The following is a 19,843-nucleotide window of genomic DNA, read 5'->3' on the forward strand; positions in this document are numbered from 1 at the left end:
CACGGCAACACAACCTTATCCTGGGTTGTGTGCACTGTTAGATGCCAGAGCACTTGTGAGCTGTCCACGCTGTTAACTGCATTGAACAGTCTCTGTGCCTAGGTAGATATCAAACCATTATGCACAAAAGCCAGTATTCATGTTTTTTTTTTGTTTTTTTTTTAACACTGGACGTGGCCGATCAATGAGGGCCAGATCTCTCAGGCCAGATCTCTCACCCTCACCTGTAGCGCTGATGGTTTACCAGCAGACCACACAGATGGTACTGTTGGCAACGCTTTCGCGTGCTGCTATCGACAGACCTGGGTTCTGTACTAAATGCTTTCGCGGTGGGTTTTCTTCAGATATTTGAGATTTTGGCACCTTCTGCCAGTGCCATTAGAGATGACTCAACCCACCATGGGGGCTCAGTGCCTACGATTTTCTAGTGCTAAGCACAAAGTTGCTCGTTTGATTGCCAGCCATAGCAGCTACGTTCATATGGAGGGCAGAATGCAAAAACCTTTGTGTGCTTAGATTATAGCATACATTAGGCAGTCAAAGTTATTCCAGAGTGCCCCTATCCGTCTCTCATAGCTTCGGTGTTGCTTTGATTTGTTAAACCTGATAAACTGATTGGATTTGATTTCGAAAATACGAGTTGTTTTATTTTACCTGTGAACCCCGTAAAGGCCGAATACCGTTTCACATCAGGGAAATATAAAAGAACCTTGTTCACCTTTATTTATGGCCATAGAGTGTACATTTGTACGAAGAAAAAAAAAAGCAATGAAGTGTTTTTGAGCAAGAAATTATTTATTGTAGTAATTAGTGATTTAATAATCAGTTTGCTGAACTACCCACAACTGGGGTGGGGATCTCACTCGAGGGTATCAAAAACGCTTTTACAGACTTTGCACTTAATTTATCGCGCTTAAATCTGAATTAAGAGGTATCCAACTTGATGTTTCAAAAAGGATAAGTTGGACTTTGTGAGGGTAAGTGAAATGAGGAATTCATTCATTCATTCTGCTGAGCACTGTGTTCTAGAATGGTCTGATAATTTAGAAATACTGCTGCCCTTAACAAGAGTGCAACTCCAGGTACAACTGTGTGAGCCTGGGCCTTTCCCTGGCTGCCATAGCTTTCGTAGAGCGCGAGAGGCCCCTGCTCAGCGCCATGGCCTTTTCGCTGGCACTGAACTACAAGCAGATGGCTCTGTACTATGCGATACCTTTCTTCTGCTACTTACTGGGATGCTGTTTCCAGCAGCGAGGCCTTGGATCCAAGTAAGTGATGGCGATGGCATTGGTGATGCCCATTCCTGAAAGATGGGTTAGAGTTGACAGATGGGATTAGAGTTGACAGCTGCATTAGAGAAACCAGTCACCTTGCTGACGAAAAATGTGGCAGAAATTTTTCCATCGTCCTTCGTTGGTGCGCTGCAGGCGTTTGCGTCGGTTTGCCTAGTGGTTAGCAGCAGGTTGCTAGCTTCCCTTTGTGGCGGCCTACATCGGCCACAAAGTCAGAATTGTTATAACAGTGTAATGAATATAACGAACTAAGCGTGGATCCCCCTTCAACTTCGTTATAACGACGCTTTACTGTGTATGTTTTTACTGCATGATAGCAGTATTTGGCAAACAGTACCAACCTTACAGTTCACAAATTGGGGCACATGTCTCGTGCGACATCCTGCGTCACCTCCTTTCGCGTTGAAATATTTCTTTGTCCTTGCACGAATACTCGTGAGCTTATTGGGTGAGGAAAAAAAAACATGCCCCACACTGTAATGCTTCGATACATTATATAGGCTGTGCACCAACTTACGTGCATATGGGGTAGCAGTGCATCTGTTTGCCTTGCCTGCCTGTTCGCTTGTCCCGGGCCCGTTTTTATTTCGTCCTCAATGACCGGTGCATTTTTTGGAAGCCTGATAAACCACATGCGCACGAAGACCAGCATGCTTCAGTCTTTGAACTTGCTCCTGAAAGCTTGGGAACTGCATAAAGTTGCATTTTTTTAAATTAGTGCTGCACAAATGATAAGACGAAGAAAAAAAGTGAGAGAGAGAGGGCCCACAAGGCCACTTTCATCTGTAGGCATCAGGATTAACAGCACAGGGCGCCAGTCGGTCATTTGTAAAAGATATGTGGCAAAGGTGCAAACAGCCCAACTGTAAAGGACACGGTTTTCAGGGGATTCAAGTGCAGTGTGCACCTCTGCCTCAACAAACACAACTACTACTTCAATTTTAACCAGCAGCTCAGCCAGCGAGACGAAACCCATGAGTTTACTGAGAATTCCTCAATTGCGAGTCGAAGCTTCCTAAATTTTTGGTTTTGGGGAGGACGGAATTCCAACTGTCTAATGTTTCTTATTTGCAGCATGGCAATTTTGAGAAATGTAGCAGTGCAATGAAAATTTTCGATCTAGTTTGTGAAGATAAGGACACAAGGATGAGAAACCACAGCAGTTTATATTTTTTATGGCTCCAAAATAAATTGGTCACTAAAGAGTTAAGCTGAAGCTCCTGTACGAATTCGAGGGACAAGTGTGGAACACCGTTGGGCCGTGACTTTGTTCATTCCGTTATAAGAGAGTGTGAAGATTGTGCTGATTTCTTTTTATTTTTGGTTTCGCAAGGAAGGTGTGCTTCTTTTGGACTACTCCAGGACAAGCAAACTTTATTAAACTGCTTAATTGAACAGTGCAAACAAGACGCGGGGGTGGACAATACAAGAATCAGGGCTACCTTTTGTCATTCCTTGTCTGTCCTTTTCTTCTGTTCACGCTATTTAATTCAACTGGATTAATTTGTTTTTGAAGTGCCCATGAACAGCTATAAGCCTCGGTAAGGGTGCACTTATGAATTGGTAAAGAAGGAAAAAAAGAAAACGAAGCACGAAACAAACATGAACAAACAGTTTTACAGGATAGCGAGGGGGGGGGGGGGGACAGTTTGATTATAAAAACACAAACAGAAATCAGTCGAAGAGCACACATGGGGGGGTTAAAATGTTAAGATCATCACGCAAGGTATTTTGTTGGGTTAAAACACACATTATAGGCTAGAGGTAGAAGTTGGATTAACATAGGAAACATTGGGATTATGCACGTTTGTGAATGGTGTAGAGGTCACTGCGGCTCATAGTAAACATGAACAGGAGAAGTTATTGTGGACTAAGTTATACAAAAATAAGTAATCACAATGTTTTCATCTCATTTCTAGGGGCTTAATGTTGAACATGTGTGATACGCGTCCATAGTCATAGTAAACACGTCTTCCGAGAAATTGATCATACAAGATTCGAGTATACCAAGATGCAAATCAATATTGATCACCAACATGCCCATTCTTATATTCTATGAAGTTCATAAACTAACAGCATTGATGTAGTAATACAAGAACTTTTTTCAGGCTGAGGCTGTTCCTTGGCCTTGCCCTAGCAGTCAGTGCCACATTTGGCATCTGCTGGGCACCTTACTTGGGCAGCCCCGACCGAGCCTTGCAAGTCCTAAAGCGTCTGTTTCCGCTAGACAGGGGTCTGTTTGAGGTAAGCATAACGGCGAGCACTGCTAGAACTACCTACATTGTGACGTATGTCATACGGATATTGCTCTAATCGCCTTCAGTCACGAGTTGTGATGGACTGTCGATAAACACATCAAAGTCACACAATCTTTGCCACTGCAGTGCAGACTCCATTGGAAGAAGGTCCTGGTAGGAGAATGATAACTTGTGCGTTTTTAGTGGGCCCTTGTATTCAGGCAGTAATTAAAACTTTTGATTTAGCGTAAAGTCAGTTGGTGTACAGTTTTCTTGGTGGCAGCATTCTGCTGCTGAGCACGATGTCGCGGGTTCAATACCCGACCACCGTGGTGGCACTCACTCCAGTGGGGGCCATATGCAAAAGCACTCGTGTACTTTGATATAGGGGCACATCAAAGAACTGCAGGTGATCAAAACAACTCCGGAGCACCTCCCACTGCAGCAACTGTCGCAGCTCATGTCTTGCTTCAAGATGTTAAACCTCGTAACATAACTTAAGTCATTTGTGTCAATTTCTGTTCGTGGAAAGAACTGCATCACTGCCTCAAAGCAAGTGCATAAGTTACTCATTGGAATGTTACTTGAATGTTGTGGGTCAATGCGAACACTTTCTCAAAAGCATTAGCAAGAGCAGTGGCTTGTGTGCTTGATACCCACAGGGCAAGAGCACAAAGAGGCATTGCTCTCGCACCCTGATGGAAAGGTGCATAAACAGAAGGAGCTGCCAAAACAGTTGACATAGCTTTAATTTTGCTCTTGCCAATTAATACGCTTCGGTGATTATCAGTGAGACTGCAAAAAGCTTCATTTCGATATGACAATAGTAGCACAGTAGCTGTGAAAAAAGATAAATATGCTGAGCTGCATCCTTGCCTGTGGCAGGTTACATTAGTTTATGCAGAATCTCGGCTGTCCCTCTAGGAGTCCAGAATGAGTTTGCTTTTTAACTGGGATTAAAAAAGAAGGCCTGCCCACCCGTATGATCATGGCTTTGCAGTCCGATTTACTTGGTGGTTCTTGTTATTCAGCAAAACTTTGTTTGCAACTAGAAGTTCTACAGAATCACTTTGGTGTGATGTTTACAGTTAACTGACTGACAATCAGGCACCAAAGAGGGTTATCATTTCACTTTTTCCTTTCTATAAGAAAGAGAAAAGTTACTGCAACAGCATAACATGCTAGTTACAAGTTTGAAAAGTTAATTATTACAGTTGCAAGATACAGAGTAGAAAAAACAAAACAGCAATGCTTTACTCTTTCTGGTAGCTGAGAAAACCAGCTATAGTTAGCTATAGGTAGGGGTGTGTGACATTTGAAACTTCAAATGTGAAAATTTGCAATTTAAAGTTTTCGAATATTGCTTTCACTGTCTACATGGACAAAGACAGATGCAAGTGGTTTCTGTTGTGAATGACTCTGCTGCAGCGGAGCCGCAGTTGTCAAGCAAAATCACAGAGAAGGTAACATTGGCTCAATAATACCCAGTCATTCAATAAGGATATCTCTTCTCTGGGCAGTTTACGAGTTTTCACCAATTTCGGTAAAACACTTTATTCTTGTACAGTATTGCCATGTTTTCATTCCTGTTAAACGATGTGAAATGCTATAGTACTACATTACTCTCTGATCCTTTAGTGAACACTGCACCCTGTGTGCATCTGGGAATGTGCTGTTCCTATGTTCCATTACTGTCATTGCGACGGTGCACTGGATACAATCACCTTGCAGTTGCTTGTCATTTACAAGCTCCTCAGTTGACCGGACACTAGTTCTTAACGGCATTACATGTATCAAAAGATGTAAATCTGCCTTTTTTTTTTTATACCCTCTGTGGTGGCTTAGCAGTTATGGCGTTGCCCTTCTACGCACGAGGTCAAGGGATCGAATCCCGGCCCCTGCGGCCACATTTCCATAAGGGTGAAATGCAAAAACACCTGTGTGGTGTGCATTGGATGCATATTAAAGATTCCCTAGTGGTCAAAATTAATCGGAAGTCCCTCACTGTGGCATGCCTCATAATAAGGTCGTGGTTTTGAGACATAAAACCCCAGAATTAAATTTTTTTAGCCTCTTTTTTTTGTGTGTGAAATTGACTTCACACAATTTCTATATTTCAGATTGTTTAGAAATGAAAAAGGAAATATTCGGTATTCGATTCGACATTCGAAGGTCGTTTTTCTCAAATATTCGTATTCAATTCGGTTTAGGAATTTTCCTGTTTGAACACACCTAAAATACTATTTGAGCTTGTTACTTGCAAAGAGTGTGAAAGACATTCATACATCTCACTGCAGCTAACACTCCTTGTTGTTTCCAGGACAAGGTTGCGAACATCTGGTGCACTCTGTCCATCGTCGTCAAGCTTAAAAACCTCTACTCACCGACTGAACTCGCCTTGGTCAGGTAAGACTGCTCCCAGGCTGTCCTACATGCTGCAGCCTTTGTTCTCACAACTGTGAGAACAAAGGTGAGCAAAGTGAGCAAAACAACAACAAAAAAAAAAGGCAGAAACCATTGGAGGATGCTGGTTAAAGGGGCCTGGAAACACTTTTCAAACTAATCATAGAATGACATCACTATTAAATTATCTTGTCTCACGAATCGCCTGCTGCGAAAATTTTTCGTATCCTTCAAGCACAAATGAAGTTAGACATAGTTATCGGACCGACGAGTGGCTTGCTCCCCTTTCATTTCCACTAGCACTCTGGATCCAAGCTACACAGGAGAGGCAGCAAGTGGGTGCAAGAGGTCAATGCCCCACTGGCCCCACTTAACAAGTTGAACGTCTCTGCGGCGAGACGGCTCGTGGCGGCCGTGGTATCTACGCTATTCTTTTCATCTTGAATTTCATTCGTGCTCGTAAAGTTACCCGTGAGTGGGAATCAATTCGGATCTTCTGCAAGCTGAAGGCCACTTTTGAATCTAACTGTGCTTGCCTGGATCAACTCGTTGCCGTTGTATGAGGATCACACATAAACGATTCATTGTAACGCACGATTTGCAGTACAAATGTGCATGGTGTTATGGTACATATCCATGCAGGTTGGTTTGCTTCCGTACAGCTTCTATTTCTACCTTATTATAAACAAAAACTCGCAACAAGCACTTTGACTCGTGCACGGTGCACCACGGTCATTGCAGTCTCGCAGTCTGGAGAATGGGCTTTACGGTTAGCGATACAATCAGAATATCAGTGACCATTCCACAAAGCGAGTCATTTGTGGCATTCCTGTGCAAAAAATAAGCAAACTTTTGTACATTCGACCTGGCCTTGAAGCAACGAATTGGTAAATTCCCGCTTCTCATAATGTCAGGAACTGTCCGATACGTGCGGAGTTTTCGATAAGCTTCAGACAGGCATGTTTTATATTTCGAATTATCGATATATCGAACTATTTCGCAATCCTCTTTCAGTTCAATATATCCGGAATGCACTGTTACTGAAATGTATGAAAAATAAGTCAAATGGAAATGAAAGCAGACGAAAAGACAATTTGTCACAGGTGGGAAGCCAAGCACGCATCTCTTTACGCACGCAGTGCTTTACCATGGAGCTACCACGGCGGCTGTCCTCCTATCCACTTTCTTGGATGGTTATGCATGTGTGCGAGAGCTGGCTCTGGGCCTCTGTGGTTGACGCTAACAAAAAAATAGAGTCCCTCAGTCCCTCTCAGTCCCCCTCATTGTTCTCACTCTTGAGTGCATTGTACGAGTTTGCATTTTTCAAAAGCGATTGCTCATCCCTCTAGCGGCCTTGTGACGCTCGGCACGGCAAGCATCTCGGCAGTTGACGTGCTTCTCCGACCGATGCCGGAACGTTTTCGATTCAGCCTGGTAAGCTTGCATCGCAACCCAAGGAACGTTTGCTGTGAGTGGTTACTGTGAGGCTACAGTGAGTGGTTACAGCGCACGCTAATGGGTCACGTGTTGTCTGTTAAAGAAGTATTGACACAGATTTTATAAGTTGTAGAGAAACCATCGCATGCTTCTTACACTTAAAAGATTAGTGCTGAGCAAGCGTGAATGTTGGGAAATGTTTATATGAAATTTTAATTCAATACTAAAGTTGGGTCTCAAAATTCCAGATTTGGTGTCATGGGCACTATCATGACATCATGACACAGAGCAAAATTTCCTAGGTATGGTGATGTTGATCATAAAATGGCAAACAAGCATGCTGCGTGCATTTCTTCTGGCTGGCGATAGCGTGTAGCAGCCACAGTGATCACACGAAGCAAGCCAGTGTATAGTGACGTCCTGACGCACCCACTTCCTTGGCACCAAACCAAAACTGGTTCGTAGAAACAAGTATTGCATTAAATAGTTTAGGGAGCTGTGACGATTGCCAGTATGTCTTCTCGGGTATAGAGAGCTCGGAATGTCATTTAGATAAAAACAAATTAAAATTTCATGTCATTATTGATGATGCTGTACTGGTACATGCATTTCAATTTTGTTGTAGCCCTTGCTAGGATAGTAAAGTACTCTAATGATGCGCCCTGTACATCTGTTCTGTGATTTTATTCTCTCTGCCGTTATAGAGCTGAACTTTTTAGACGTTTAGACCCGCCACAGTAGCTCTGCGGCTATGGCATAGTGCAAGGTCGAGGGTTTGATTCCCAGCTGCTGTGGCTGTATTTTGATGAGGGTGGAATGCAAGAACGCTCTTGAAGTTAAATTTAGTTGTATGTTAAGAACCCCTGGTGGTCAAAATTAACCTAGAGCTCCCCCACAATCTCTCTCATAGCCTATGCATTGCTTTTAGACGTTGAAGCCCATAATTTAACATGAGTTCATTTAATTCTTCCTGTACTGTATTGAGCAGCCTTGCACGAATACAGCTGGAGTGAGTGACATATTCGCACAGTTGTGATGCAACCACGAATTTCGTGTGATGGAAAATGTTGGAAGGAATAAACTGTGTTGTAACTAGAACTAGGATGAAGCATGAAGTGTCATGATGCTTGTTTATTTAGGGTGTATTATTTTTCGGGGTCCTTATTATTTGGGTGAATCTTGTAAGTTAAGCTTGATCCAGATAGCGTGAAATTTTGTTGTAAAAAATCAAATCTGAAATGGAATTTTACTTTACTTTTGTTTTTCTTTGTAAAGCTCGTGTTTATATTTGTCTGTTGTATGCTTAGGGCCAAATTATTATAGAGGGACTTTAGGAATTGAAACTAGCATGTTGCAGAGCCACCCCTTTTCCCCCAAAAAAATATGACACTGCAATTTAGATGTAAATCTAGTATGAATTTTTTTAGATTGAGAAGGATAGGGGCATAATATGGCTTAGGAAGAAAACATTTGAGAGGGACATTATTAAGGAGATTCTCACTTGCTTATTGTTCTCTGTAGACCCACTTCTACAGTAGGATTAGTCTTAGTTTGCGTAGCAACAAGTTACAGTCGACTGTTTCAGAAAGTGCAAATGGTCATGTGAGAATGCAAGTTTCTTTACCATGACTTTATATGTGCAACATAGCGTGTACACCAAATTGCACACAAGATGTGTTCATAAATTAAAGTACCAGAAATGTGTACCACAAAAGTACCACAAAAGAAAATTAAGGAACTTAAAACATGGCATGAAATGTAAAACTTGATGTGATCTTCACACGTAGGGCATTTTTGCATGCAAATTGTTAGCACACGTCCGCCCACTGAAATTTTACTTCACTCGATTGGTTTTGTATTACTAAAGATTTCCTGATGATCTGATTATAGTATGTTGACACAGTCAAGATCGCCAGGCCAATAAGCGTGTGGTGCTATGTGCATGCACATGTATTTATTTCACTTGAACCGAAACTGTACGGTACCGAAACCACATCCTGTACAAAACTGAAGCAGCTGGCTTCTCTCATTTAATGCTTGGTTCAATGTTCTGTTGGCACATATATGTATAATGGGTCTGTCAGCATACACCTTTTGTATGTTTACATCAATTTGCTTATTGATGGTTTAGGTGCACTCAGCATTTATTTGGCAACCTTTTGTTTTTGCTGTCACTGGCTACAGATAAACTGTTCCCTGGCCTTTTTTCTCTGTTCCTACCAAGTTCACGAAAAGACCATACTGTTCCCAGCACTGTGAGTATTGTGTGCATTTACTGTATTTTTCCGAAAATCATTTTGTTCTTCTATGTGTTTCACTATTGTTTCATATTCTTATGCCGTTTTTCAGAGCATTCTATCTGATCCTACATAAACATCCTGGTCTGGTGGTGTGGTTTTCAACAGTAGCAACATTTAGGTATGTAAAAAGGGGAAAAAAAAAGAAGCATGCAGTTCTTTTATGCTACACTTTAATTATTAGAGAGCAAGCCTGTCCATTATACACACTAGTATACCGCTTACAGAATACTGGTAACGTAGTTTAATTTGAACAGCAGTTCTGATGCTAGCATTTTGTGACTTGAACAAGAGCGCACAGAATTATTATTGCTGGTAGCGAGTGGTATTATATTTACCTGTGAAAGCAATTAGGGCGAAAGAATGCTAATTTCGGCTTATTGGTTTTACATGTTAAAGCTAAATGGAGAAATAGCACATAGGACAGGATAAAAAAACCACGAGAAGGTGCGTGTGAAACGGTGGTGTTGATGAGAAGCGCTTCCCATGGGCAGCGCGTGCGAAGGGACACACCTGTAGCGCTGCACTGCCGATCCGGGCAGCATTGCATGTGTAGCGTGCGTTGGAAAATGTGGCCTGACTATTACTAACTGAATGAACAAGCGTGGTGTGAGCGCGCACAAACAAACATGAATAGATCACACTGAATGACTGCAAACGACTGTCAAAATGCTGGCAGCGAGCGCATATGCCGCAGCGGGCGAAGGTACGTGCGGTTTATCACTTCAACGGAAACTGAGCGGCGAATGCACAGCGCATACAAAGGTCAGAGCCGTGTGGAGATAAGAGACGGTGCGGGCGAGCGACGAGCGCGGTTGTTGACAGAGTAAAAGTGCAACCCCCCCCTCCGGCGCTGGTTTCCCGCTTCCTTGCTTGCGCGTGGGTGATTGAGTGCGTTCGCTCTCCGTGATAGCGTGCGTCCCCGCACGCTTCCGCTCGGAATGAACGGGCACAGCGCTTCGTCCATTACTTCCGTTCGTTCTAGTGTACCTGCGTACTCTAAATGCAAGGAATTTGTAGTTTTGTTTATGAATCGTATAGCAGTTGTTCACAAATGCTGCGGATAAGAAAAATTTATTATGACTTCAGCAATGATGGAGACCGCATATATATAATGCAGCTTCATGCTGAAGGTGTGTATTCCCGTTTCACATATATGCTCCTGAGATGAATGTCTTAAGCTTTATATTTGTCTTTTATACCATGTTAGAAAAGAAAGAACCAGTCTAATAAACAACAGCAAGTGTACTGTGTGAGCAACTGCTGTAGTTTGTGGTATTTGCGCCAAGCCATTTAATCACAAGTTAACATGACTGAGCTTAGAATGAAACTTATGATGAGGAAGGTAATGTGAATAGGCAACAAGTACTTGTACTATCTTATCTATCATGTCCTTCGTTCCTTGTGTGGTGCAAAACTAAAACAAAGCAGGATTAAAAATGCGAACTTGAGGCCGTACGTACAAGCAGTGCGAAGGTGATGAGTGTGTTACATTTAGGATCACTACAAGCATGTTCTAACGATCGTCATTCACATAGGTCGTGTTTGTGCAGTTAACCGAAAAATCGTGAGTATCACGGCAGCAAATCATTAATCAGGTTAGAGCACTTTCACTTATCTTGTCCTGCTTCAACACATTACTATAACATACTCAACTTGCGGGGGCCTCTTATGCTGCCGAAAAATAAATAAATCTTGCACCTCCTTTTGGCCTAAAAACTCTTATGATACCGCACTAAGAGCCATTCACACAATAAACGGCGTGTATGCGACAAAACTGCATACGCAACTATCTTGACTTTATTTATGCCAGCGTGGTGCACATGACTTATGGGGCTTATGTACACTGCAACGAAAACGAGCAACTGAGAAAGGCGAGCGATGAGGAAAAGTGCGGGATGAGAAGGAATGACACCATCTTAAGTTTAATCAGGGGGCTTACAAACAACAGCACCTGCAGCACCACTTTTCCTTCCAAGAAACTCTGTAGCAAGCAGTGAGCACATATAGTTAACATGTTTCCTCTCGATTTCTTTTTCCTTTTTCGGTTAGCATGTTCCCACTTCTCTATAAGGATGGCTTGGTGACTCCATACAGTCGCGCTGGTTGTGCTGAACCTAGTGTTTGTCTACCAGGCCTACTTGAAAGATGTGAGCAGGAGCACTCACATTACACTGCTGGTAAGTGTCCTCAGCGGAGTTCCCAGCAAAATGCTTCTCACAAAACTTTTCATTGAACATGTGTAAGGTTTTCTGTCCTAAAAGAAATCCTGTGGTTGGGATGGAAGATCACTTTTGGCCTTCACAACCATGCTTGCGGAATGCAAGTGTTCTAGAATGACGAATTCTGACCTCTTTATGACTGAAATTCTCTTGTTCAAAGAAAAATATGTAACTATGTAAATAGACAGAGAGACAATGAACTTTATTATCCTATGTAAATATGTAAAAATAAATAAATATAGTAACTTGCATCTGTGTAACAGGAACACAAATAGATTGAAAAAAAAATTTTTTTTTGGACTATCCACTGCCCGAGTGTGAAATTTTTGGATTTGTTGTGAAACTATAACCCATAAGAACTTGTACCTAGGTTGAATTTTAACGGAGAGCGCGAAAAACACTCACATATACGAACACCCTCATGCACAAAACCACCTAAGAGCACTTGTGTGTGTGTGTGTGTGTGTAGGGGGGTGGGGGGCAGCTTCTGGTTGTATAAACGTTTTAAAAATTGCAGCAGCTGGTTGGAAACGTTTAAATAGCCATAGTAAAAATTTTTACAATGTTTTACTGCCAATGGCTAGTAATAGACACCTCAGCAGGAATGGAGAAGTTGGCTTATGGTGGGCATGACATGAAATGTCACATGACTATGATGAGAAGAAAGCTAGTCGAGGGTGTTGCATGGATAGTAGTGCTGGAGCATCGTCCCACCATGTGCTAGGGGTGATGACAAGACAACAAAACGCAAAAGTGTGATCTGACACCTTCTGTGTGAGCCAATAATGTCTTGGTAGTCCAGGCTGCGTATCTTTTGCATAGAACACCGGTTCAATCACTTGAAAGTGGGCTTGTGTGAATTTTCGATATTTTCGAATATACGATCAAATATGCTATTTGATATTTGCTTCAGCTTGAATATCAGTCTTTGAAGTTTTTGAAATGAACTAATATACTTATTTTTCCACTTATAAGCTGCACCCCAAAATACAACGCTCTGGAAAAAAAAAATTAGCGCATGTAATACGCAAAAGTATATGCATACAACGCCCAAATCTTTGTAAAAAGCCTCCATTCGCGGATGCATGAATCGTCCTTGTCATATCTTCGGCCAGCTGCTCTCTCATTGCGTATGCAGCGACGCTGATGGCAGAGAACTTTGCCCTGAAGGTGCTTTCACAGCAGCACAATGCACGTTGCCGTGAAACCAGACCTCAAGGCGAAATTCGCATATGGCATCTCAATGTTACTGTTAAATTTTTTTTTTTTTTTCGTCTGTATGCTTCCAGAACAGAATGAGTCAAGCTTGCATCAGAACACATCAAGCTGTATTTGCGCAACACAGCATAAACTGCAGTCGTTGTGCAGTCGAGGTCTTAATTCACAGCATCGTGACGACGCACAACAGGCGAATGCAAAACGCTCTTGTGGCCTCCTCAACCACCACAAAGTTTTAAGTAGAGTGTAGCACAACAGTGAGCAAGAGTCTGTAAACACATTTTCTGTGCAGCTGGAGTTGTAAGAAATGTTGAACTCGCATTTTTGCACGAAAATATCCGAATAATGGCACTTTAAAAATAAACCGACTTAGAAGGTGATCTTTTTTTGCAAGTAAATAGCAAACTTTTCTTACATTTTTCAACGTCTGGCTCTTATGTCAAGATTTTATGCAACTCCCACAACTATTTAAACCATTTGCTTTGAAATTATTTGACACTAATTACTATTCGCTTCGAACCAGAAAATTGATATTCACAAGCCTACTTGAAGGATGTTTGCCTGCAAGAGTTCACTGCCATTGTGAAGTTGTAAAGTGTGGACGACATGCGACTCCGCTCACAGAGTAATGGAATTTGACTGAGGCTCGGCAAGGCAGGAGAGAAAAAATAATCGCACCTGCGATCACTCACATTATTGCTGTCTCGCCGCTCATCGTCAGCCGACAGGATGATGTGCTGGCCGCACTTCTCAGTGTCCCGTCTTCACGCTGTGTTTCCTAATAGCCAACCAACGTACTAACAAGCCAACACAAACACTAATTTGTAGATCCAGTTTGTGCCACCATGAGCAGTGTGGGAGGGAACACAGCAGCATGTGGCCTCAGGCACAACTTGGCACAATACATGGTGGTTACCGTCATTGAAATTAAAAACAAAATGCAAAGAAAGGCGTCATTGGTTTGATTCGTGGCACTCCTTACAACGCAGGCAGCATCTTGTCTGCAAGCGGCAGTGATAACACATTTAGGTGACACAATGTTCGGCAACATACCTGAGTGCAGCGGTGTTCATCGCTGTTGCAACAGTGGCCATTGCCTCTTCTAATGAAGCAAGTTTGGGTTTACTGGAGGACAAGGTGGGGTTGTTAGAAGACATCTTGAGAGTGACAGCGCTATCAGTGTCAGCTGCCAATATGATGCTCCCTGTATTGTAGAAATGCAGGTGCAATGGGGGTGCAACTGGTTAAACTAATAGCACCTCTCGCTTCAGTGTCAGCTGCCAATATGACGCTCCCTGTATTGTAGAAATGCAGGTGCAATGGGGGTGCAACTGATTAAACTAACAACACCTCTCTTTTCCACTTTGTTTTTGAAAACGGTTGTGTATCGGCCTTAGTAGAATTTGAGGGTACCTTGTACACGGTCCCGTGTTTTCTGTCATATTGCTCTTGGTGGAGCATTATATTTGCATGCAGTCGACTTTCGTTAAATTGATCAACTTATTCAGCAGGTCAAATGAAAAAGAGATGCAGAAAAGGCGCCGCAACACACCGCTCATTCATGTGCCAGTGTTTGCCCGATTCTAACACACCCCCGAATCAAATGAGCACCTGCTTTTGAAGTGTCCAAAGTTGAAAAACTAACGTAAAAATGGCAGTAAAGCACCTATACAAAGTAGAAATCGTGCACACATCCAACATTTTAGTAAAAAAAGTGGACAGGGTTGTAATATGTGTTGCACAATGGTGACCGGTTTCCGAAAGTCAGCTCCGCCGCAATACAGCCGTGTTATGCGGTAAAGCACGCGAATGCTGAAAATGCGCTTTCGATTTCATATTCGATTGCACCGCGCAGGCAATTTTTGGCCCAATTTTTTGGGAAAAGAAAGGTCAAGTTCTAATTATCTGGCAAAGGCTAATTTTAGGATCGAAATAATAAACCTTCGGTCGGGATTGGAATAACAAAAAAAAGTACACGTTTTAGGGGATGGTTAAATTTGTTGTAAGCACTGACAGAAATTTGTCAGTTAAGCAATGATTTTTACAGCTTTTAGGTTGCTCTTCTCTCATTAAAAAAGAGCTGCACATCCATGTAATTATAGTAATCCAGTCAAGAAACTTGTGAAGGCAAAAATACATCTCAACCATAACTACATTTTGGGACAAGAGTCATTTGAATGCCAAGAATCTTCAGCTCTCGCGCCGGCCCATAAAAAAAAAAAAGAGGACTACAACTGCCAGCAGAGCTTTATGAGTGAATCCGTGAAACGAAGGCCAAATCCACATCTATTACATGGAACTGTTCACAAAAACAGTACTGTAGTAGCAAAGTGGTAAAAGAACTCGTACGTCCATTACATCTTCGCTCACTACATATTTCTTTCTTTTCTTGCTTTCCAGTTCGTGCTGTCACTTGCAGGCTGTGTTGCACTCAACGCACTGCACCTGACGATGCCACCACCGGCACGCTACCCAGACCTGCATCAGCTTCTGAACGCGGCTTACAGCTGCGGCCATTTCGTTCTGTTTCTGATATACACGCACTACCTGCAGTTCCAGCTGCCAGCATCACGATTCACCAAGCTCAAGAAGAAGTGAGGTGCGACATTTCTGGTGTACAGCCCATGTCATGATAGGGCCAGTGTAATGAGAGAGTTCACTGCACATTAGTCTCAGCGTTGAATGAAAACTCCCTCGTCCTCATTGGTACGAAACAAGGAAATTACAGTGGATGTTCTGCAGCACCAGCCGTACGTGCGCTGTACACCAGCTGGAACGACACGCGTGTTCAAGGACTTGACACTCTTCACGCTGCTGCATTTGGAGGAGATTGCTGCTGTTGCTTGAACACTTGATCCGGATTGTCTCACTGTCTTAAAATGATGTAGACTGAACACCTAATTGTGCACTGTGTTGAATTCTGGTTTGTCTTGTGCGTGGGGCCAGATTTGGTGTACCGGGTGTTTTCAAGAGACAATGTTTCACTAACAGCAGTTGAGTCAAGAAGGAGGTCAGTAGACGGGTCTGGGGCTCTTCCTTTCTGTGTTTGTGCAGCTATAAGCAGCTGCTGCCAAGTGCCATGAGATTTTGAGCGAATCGAGCAGCAAGCGTCTTTGCATCTAGGCGAATAGAAAAGCGAGCAATCGCTAGCTCCTGCAATCTATAGTGCGGTAAGCTACTCCTCCACCATTGCCAATGCCAAAATATCTGTGCCAATCAGAAACACCATGTGCCACCAAAGAGCTTACTTTTTACGACACAAAAATATTGTGTCCTATTAATGTTGATGGGCATTCTGGGAGAGCGTTGTTATTGGTTGTGCATGAGTTGTGTATTCAGGGTTTCTTGGAATTTTTGTATGTGGTGCCTTAATAGATGTTGCTAGTCAGATGCCTCTGCATGTTTTACAAGCTTTCAGATGGCACAGGTCTTTACAGGCATTGAGCTGCATGATTTTAATCTGGCAAGTACACCTTGTTCGTGGGCACGATTAAGTTAGTGAGGTCATGCACTGGTGCCTTGTGTGTGAATGTGTGCATAGAACACCAGGCAGCCTGCCTTGTGTGCGTGCTATGTACCATTAGCATAAATTCAAATGTTAACAATTCAGAAACTACTACATTACGTTCTTTTGTTTCCAGACTCGAAAACGAATGCTTGATACTACACCATGCATAGAAACTGGCTATGGAGCGATTACATGTCACACTTTCTTGTAATTATGCGTAACAGTTGTTGTCAGTTATTTCCTGTTTGCATTTATGATGCTACCTATGTGTGCCATAGATGCAACATGGTTCCTTTCCAAAATTTGTTTTTTTTCTTTCAGCCTCTGTTCAGAAAATGTTTGAGGCCCATACCTTAGCAACATTTTTTTTATATGTGGCTGTTCACATGAAAGTTTATTATGTTCTTGCAGCTAATTTTTTGTGCTCAATTGGTACAATTATTGCTGTATAGTCTTAACTGATGTTAACATCTTGCCTTTTCTGCGGATGTTATTTGCACGTGTGCAGTGGCAGGGCACCTCTTGCAGCGTATACTGAAAACATATTTGGTCAGTAATTTCCTAATTTTCTAAAATTTTCATCCTCATTTGCAATTAATTTAGCTGTCTATGTGCATGTACTGCTTCATTCAGTAACGCTTGCTAACCATTCCTCGAATCCATAGCAATTCTATGCAAGAGAACATCAGGGATGCAGATTAATGTAAAATTTTATAATTCAGCCCTGATGTGGATGTGCAAGAACTATATGCTTCGCTGTTCACATTTCTGTAGTTGATCATAGTACTTTGGAATGGTTCATTGTTGGCCTACGAAACAATTGAAAGCTCTTACATAATTAAGAGCAGAATAAAAGGAGAACCTCATTGATACGATCCCGTTTCGTAGATTTCCCAGTGCCAACGTTCCCAATCAAGAAGTGACCCAATATAGTTAGGCTTCTTTTTTACCGGTTATGTTCCCGGAAAACATGGGTCTTCCGGAACCAATGTTGATTACATCGCCAAACTGCAATTGTATGTTTCCTGGCAGCTAGATCCCATGTGGAGAAGAAAAGGCATGAGGCACATCAGTGACTTTGGATTGTACGTTTTCCTAGTTAGGTATGTTTTTTCTCGCTTTTTTTTTTTTTCAAGGACGTATGAAAAAAGTTCTACTTACTATGTTAGCAATGCTGATGTAACATTGATGTAACATTGATATTGGAGTGTGTAGACCTCCTTCAAGGCACATGTTCCTTGTTTATCCCTTTTCCTTCCCTTTATCATTTACTATGTTTGCAAGATTACTGAAGTGTGATACTTTTTCTTTTTACTGCATGTTTTTAAGCACGTGTCTGTTTTTCATAATAAAGGCCTTTCCTTTGTGTGCCACCATTCATCCTTTATCATTAAGACTTAGAGATTGACTCCAACCAAATAAGGAAATTTACTAGCCCGACGTTTCGGAACCAATTCCGCTCCTTCTTTGGAGGTGGCGGTGTGCCGCTTTTAAAAGGTCCATCGTAAGAAAGGAGAGGAAGGGGGGGGGGAGAGAGAGCGTCAGGTGGGGAACAGTGGGCGCCTGTTCTTGACAGAACAAAGAGGTGGTGGTGGTGGTGGGGGGGGGGGGGGCAGCTTCGGCATCGCAATATAACAACAATATACAAACTTTATCGTTATAATCGTATGTTGGTGTCACTCGGTTAATTTCATACATCTTGAATCTGCAACATTGAAACTATTGTGATAAGTGGGCTGAGCAGTAGTGTACATGTGCATTGATGCTTGGAAGTTAAAATAAAAAAGTTGTCGCAGTTTCACCCGAAAGGCGAAGCATCAATTGCGATAGCAACTTGGTAGAGAGCTATACGGAGTAAGGATAGTAGTTTTATCCGCTGTACAAACTTGGACATGCAGCAGCACCGGCAACACACAGCACTGTTGTCGACGCCGTCGGCGTTTTGCCCGCGTTCGCACAAAATGCGTGCGGCGTTGGTGACTGTTGTCGGAGCCTCTGATATAAATAGGCACTTGGTGCCGCAGCTAAACGTCGCCTCCCTTCCCTGCCCACCCCCCCACCCCCCCTCACGGCCTTTCGTGCGTCAGAAGAAGGCGCGTTTGCTCTACATATATGGTGATTGTAAAGGAGGAAAGAGACGCCTACTTCTGCAGCTCTTAAGGGAGCACGGCACAGAACGCGCGTTTGTTCTCCGCCGTGCGTTCACTCCCCGTGAAAGCGCGCGTCCCTCGCGCCCTTTCACTCGCACCTACAGCGTTCGGCGGCGCGCGGCGACGATTTCATCTCCATTGACGTCATACGGAACCTCACGGCGACGGCGACGGCGACGGCGACGCCGACGGCAGAAATCTGCTTTGGAGTGTCCATATAATTGCTATCGCAATAATAAGGAAAAACAAACGCTCTTTATCGCTAAACGTTTCTCGAGAAAACTGGTGTTGCCACCAGTGATGCACGACCGGATAAGAGAAATGGCCCGAAAATGGCAGCATTTTCTTACCAGCTGCTCAAAAAATTGTCGCAGTTTCACCTGAAAGGTGAAGCATCAATTGCGATAGCAAATTTGTGGAATATAGAGTCATGAAGCTATCAGCTGTATAAACTTGGACATGCAGCACACGGCAACGCGCCGAAAGTGCGACGCTCGCATTTTGCCGCGTTTGTCAAATGGGCGGCGTGGTGATGTTCCGGAGCTCTTATAATAGGCACTCGGTGGCAAAAGTGCCTCCTCCCCCATTCCCCCTCCCCAAGGTCTGTCGGAAGAAGGCGGTTTGCTCTAATTAGGGATTGTAAGGGGAAAGGACGCCCTTGAGCCTAAGGAGCACGGGCAGACGCGTTGTTTGCGTGCGTCATCAATGAAAAGCGTTCGCGCCCTTTACTAGAACAGAGTTGGCGGCGCGCGGCACGATTCATCTCCATGAGTCATACGGAACTCTTATAGCGACGGCGACGGCGACGTGCAGAAATTGCTTTTGAGTGTCATATAAATTGCTATCGCAATAATATAAGTTTACCACTAGTTTATTATTGCAAAGTTCTTGCGCAAAAAATTGTTTGGAATTTTTTGAAAATCACCTCGCAAAGTTTTTACAATAAATTGGGATGCATCTCGTGTGATCATAGTTTTCAGCTATCAAATGCTGCCCCTGCTAGGTATTACGGCATTTACTTTTCATTGGCCATATTGCACTTTATCTACGATTGCACTGCACCGTTGTATTGGCACAGC

At 42.9% G+C, this 19,843-nt stretch overlaps 1 protein-coding gene across 1 annotated transcript in view; it reads left to right on the forward strand.

The window, feature by feature from the left end:
* LOC119434123 (dolichyl pyrophosphate Man9GlcNAc2 alpha-1,3-glucosyltransferase-like) overlaps positions 1 to 17,992 on the forward strand; it is a 30,802-nt gene extending 12,810 nt beyond the window's left edge. The window contains exons 8-15 of the mRNA XM_037701444.2: positions 1,083 to 1,268; positions 3,401 to 3,536; positions 5,850 to 5,935; positions 7,282 to 7,366; positions 9,554 to 9,624; positions 9,719 to 9,787; positions 11,719 to 11,846; positions 15,507 to 17,992. Of these exons, the coding sequence (XP_037557372.2) occupies positions 1,083 to 1,268; positions 3,401 to 3,536; positions 5,850 to 5,935; positions 7,282 to 7,366; positions 9,554 to 9,624; positions 9,719 to 9,787; positions 11,719 to 11,846; positions 15,507 to 15,739 (994 nt within the window). The 3' untranslated portion in view covers positions 15,740 to 17,992. The remainder of the gene's footprint in view (positions 1 to 1,082; positions 1,269 to 3,400; positions 3,537 to 5,849; positions 5,936 to 7,281; positions 7,367 to 9,553; positions 9,625 to 9,718; positions 9,788 to 11,718; positions 11,847 to 15,506) is intronic.
* Positions 17,993 to 19,843: the final 1,851 nt, after the last annotated feature.

This window comes from Dermacentor silvarum, chromosome 11 (assembly GCF_013339745.2).
Source record: "Dermacentor silvarum isolate Dsil-2018 chromosome 11, BIME_Dsil_1.4, whole genome shotgun sequence".
Lineage (NCBI taxonomy): Eukaryota > Metazoa > Arthropoda > Arachnida > Ixodida > Ixodidae > Dermacentor > Dermacentor silvarum.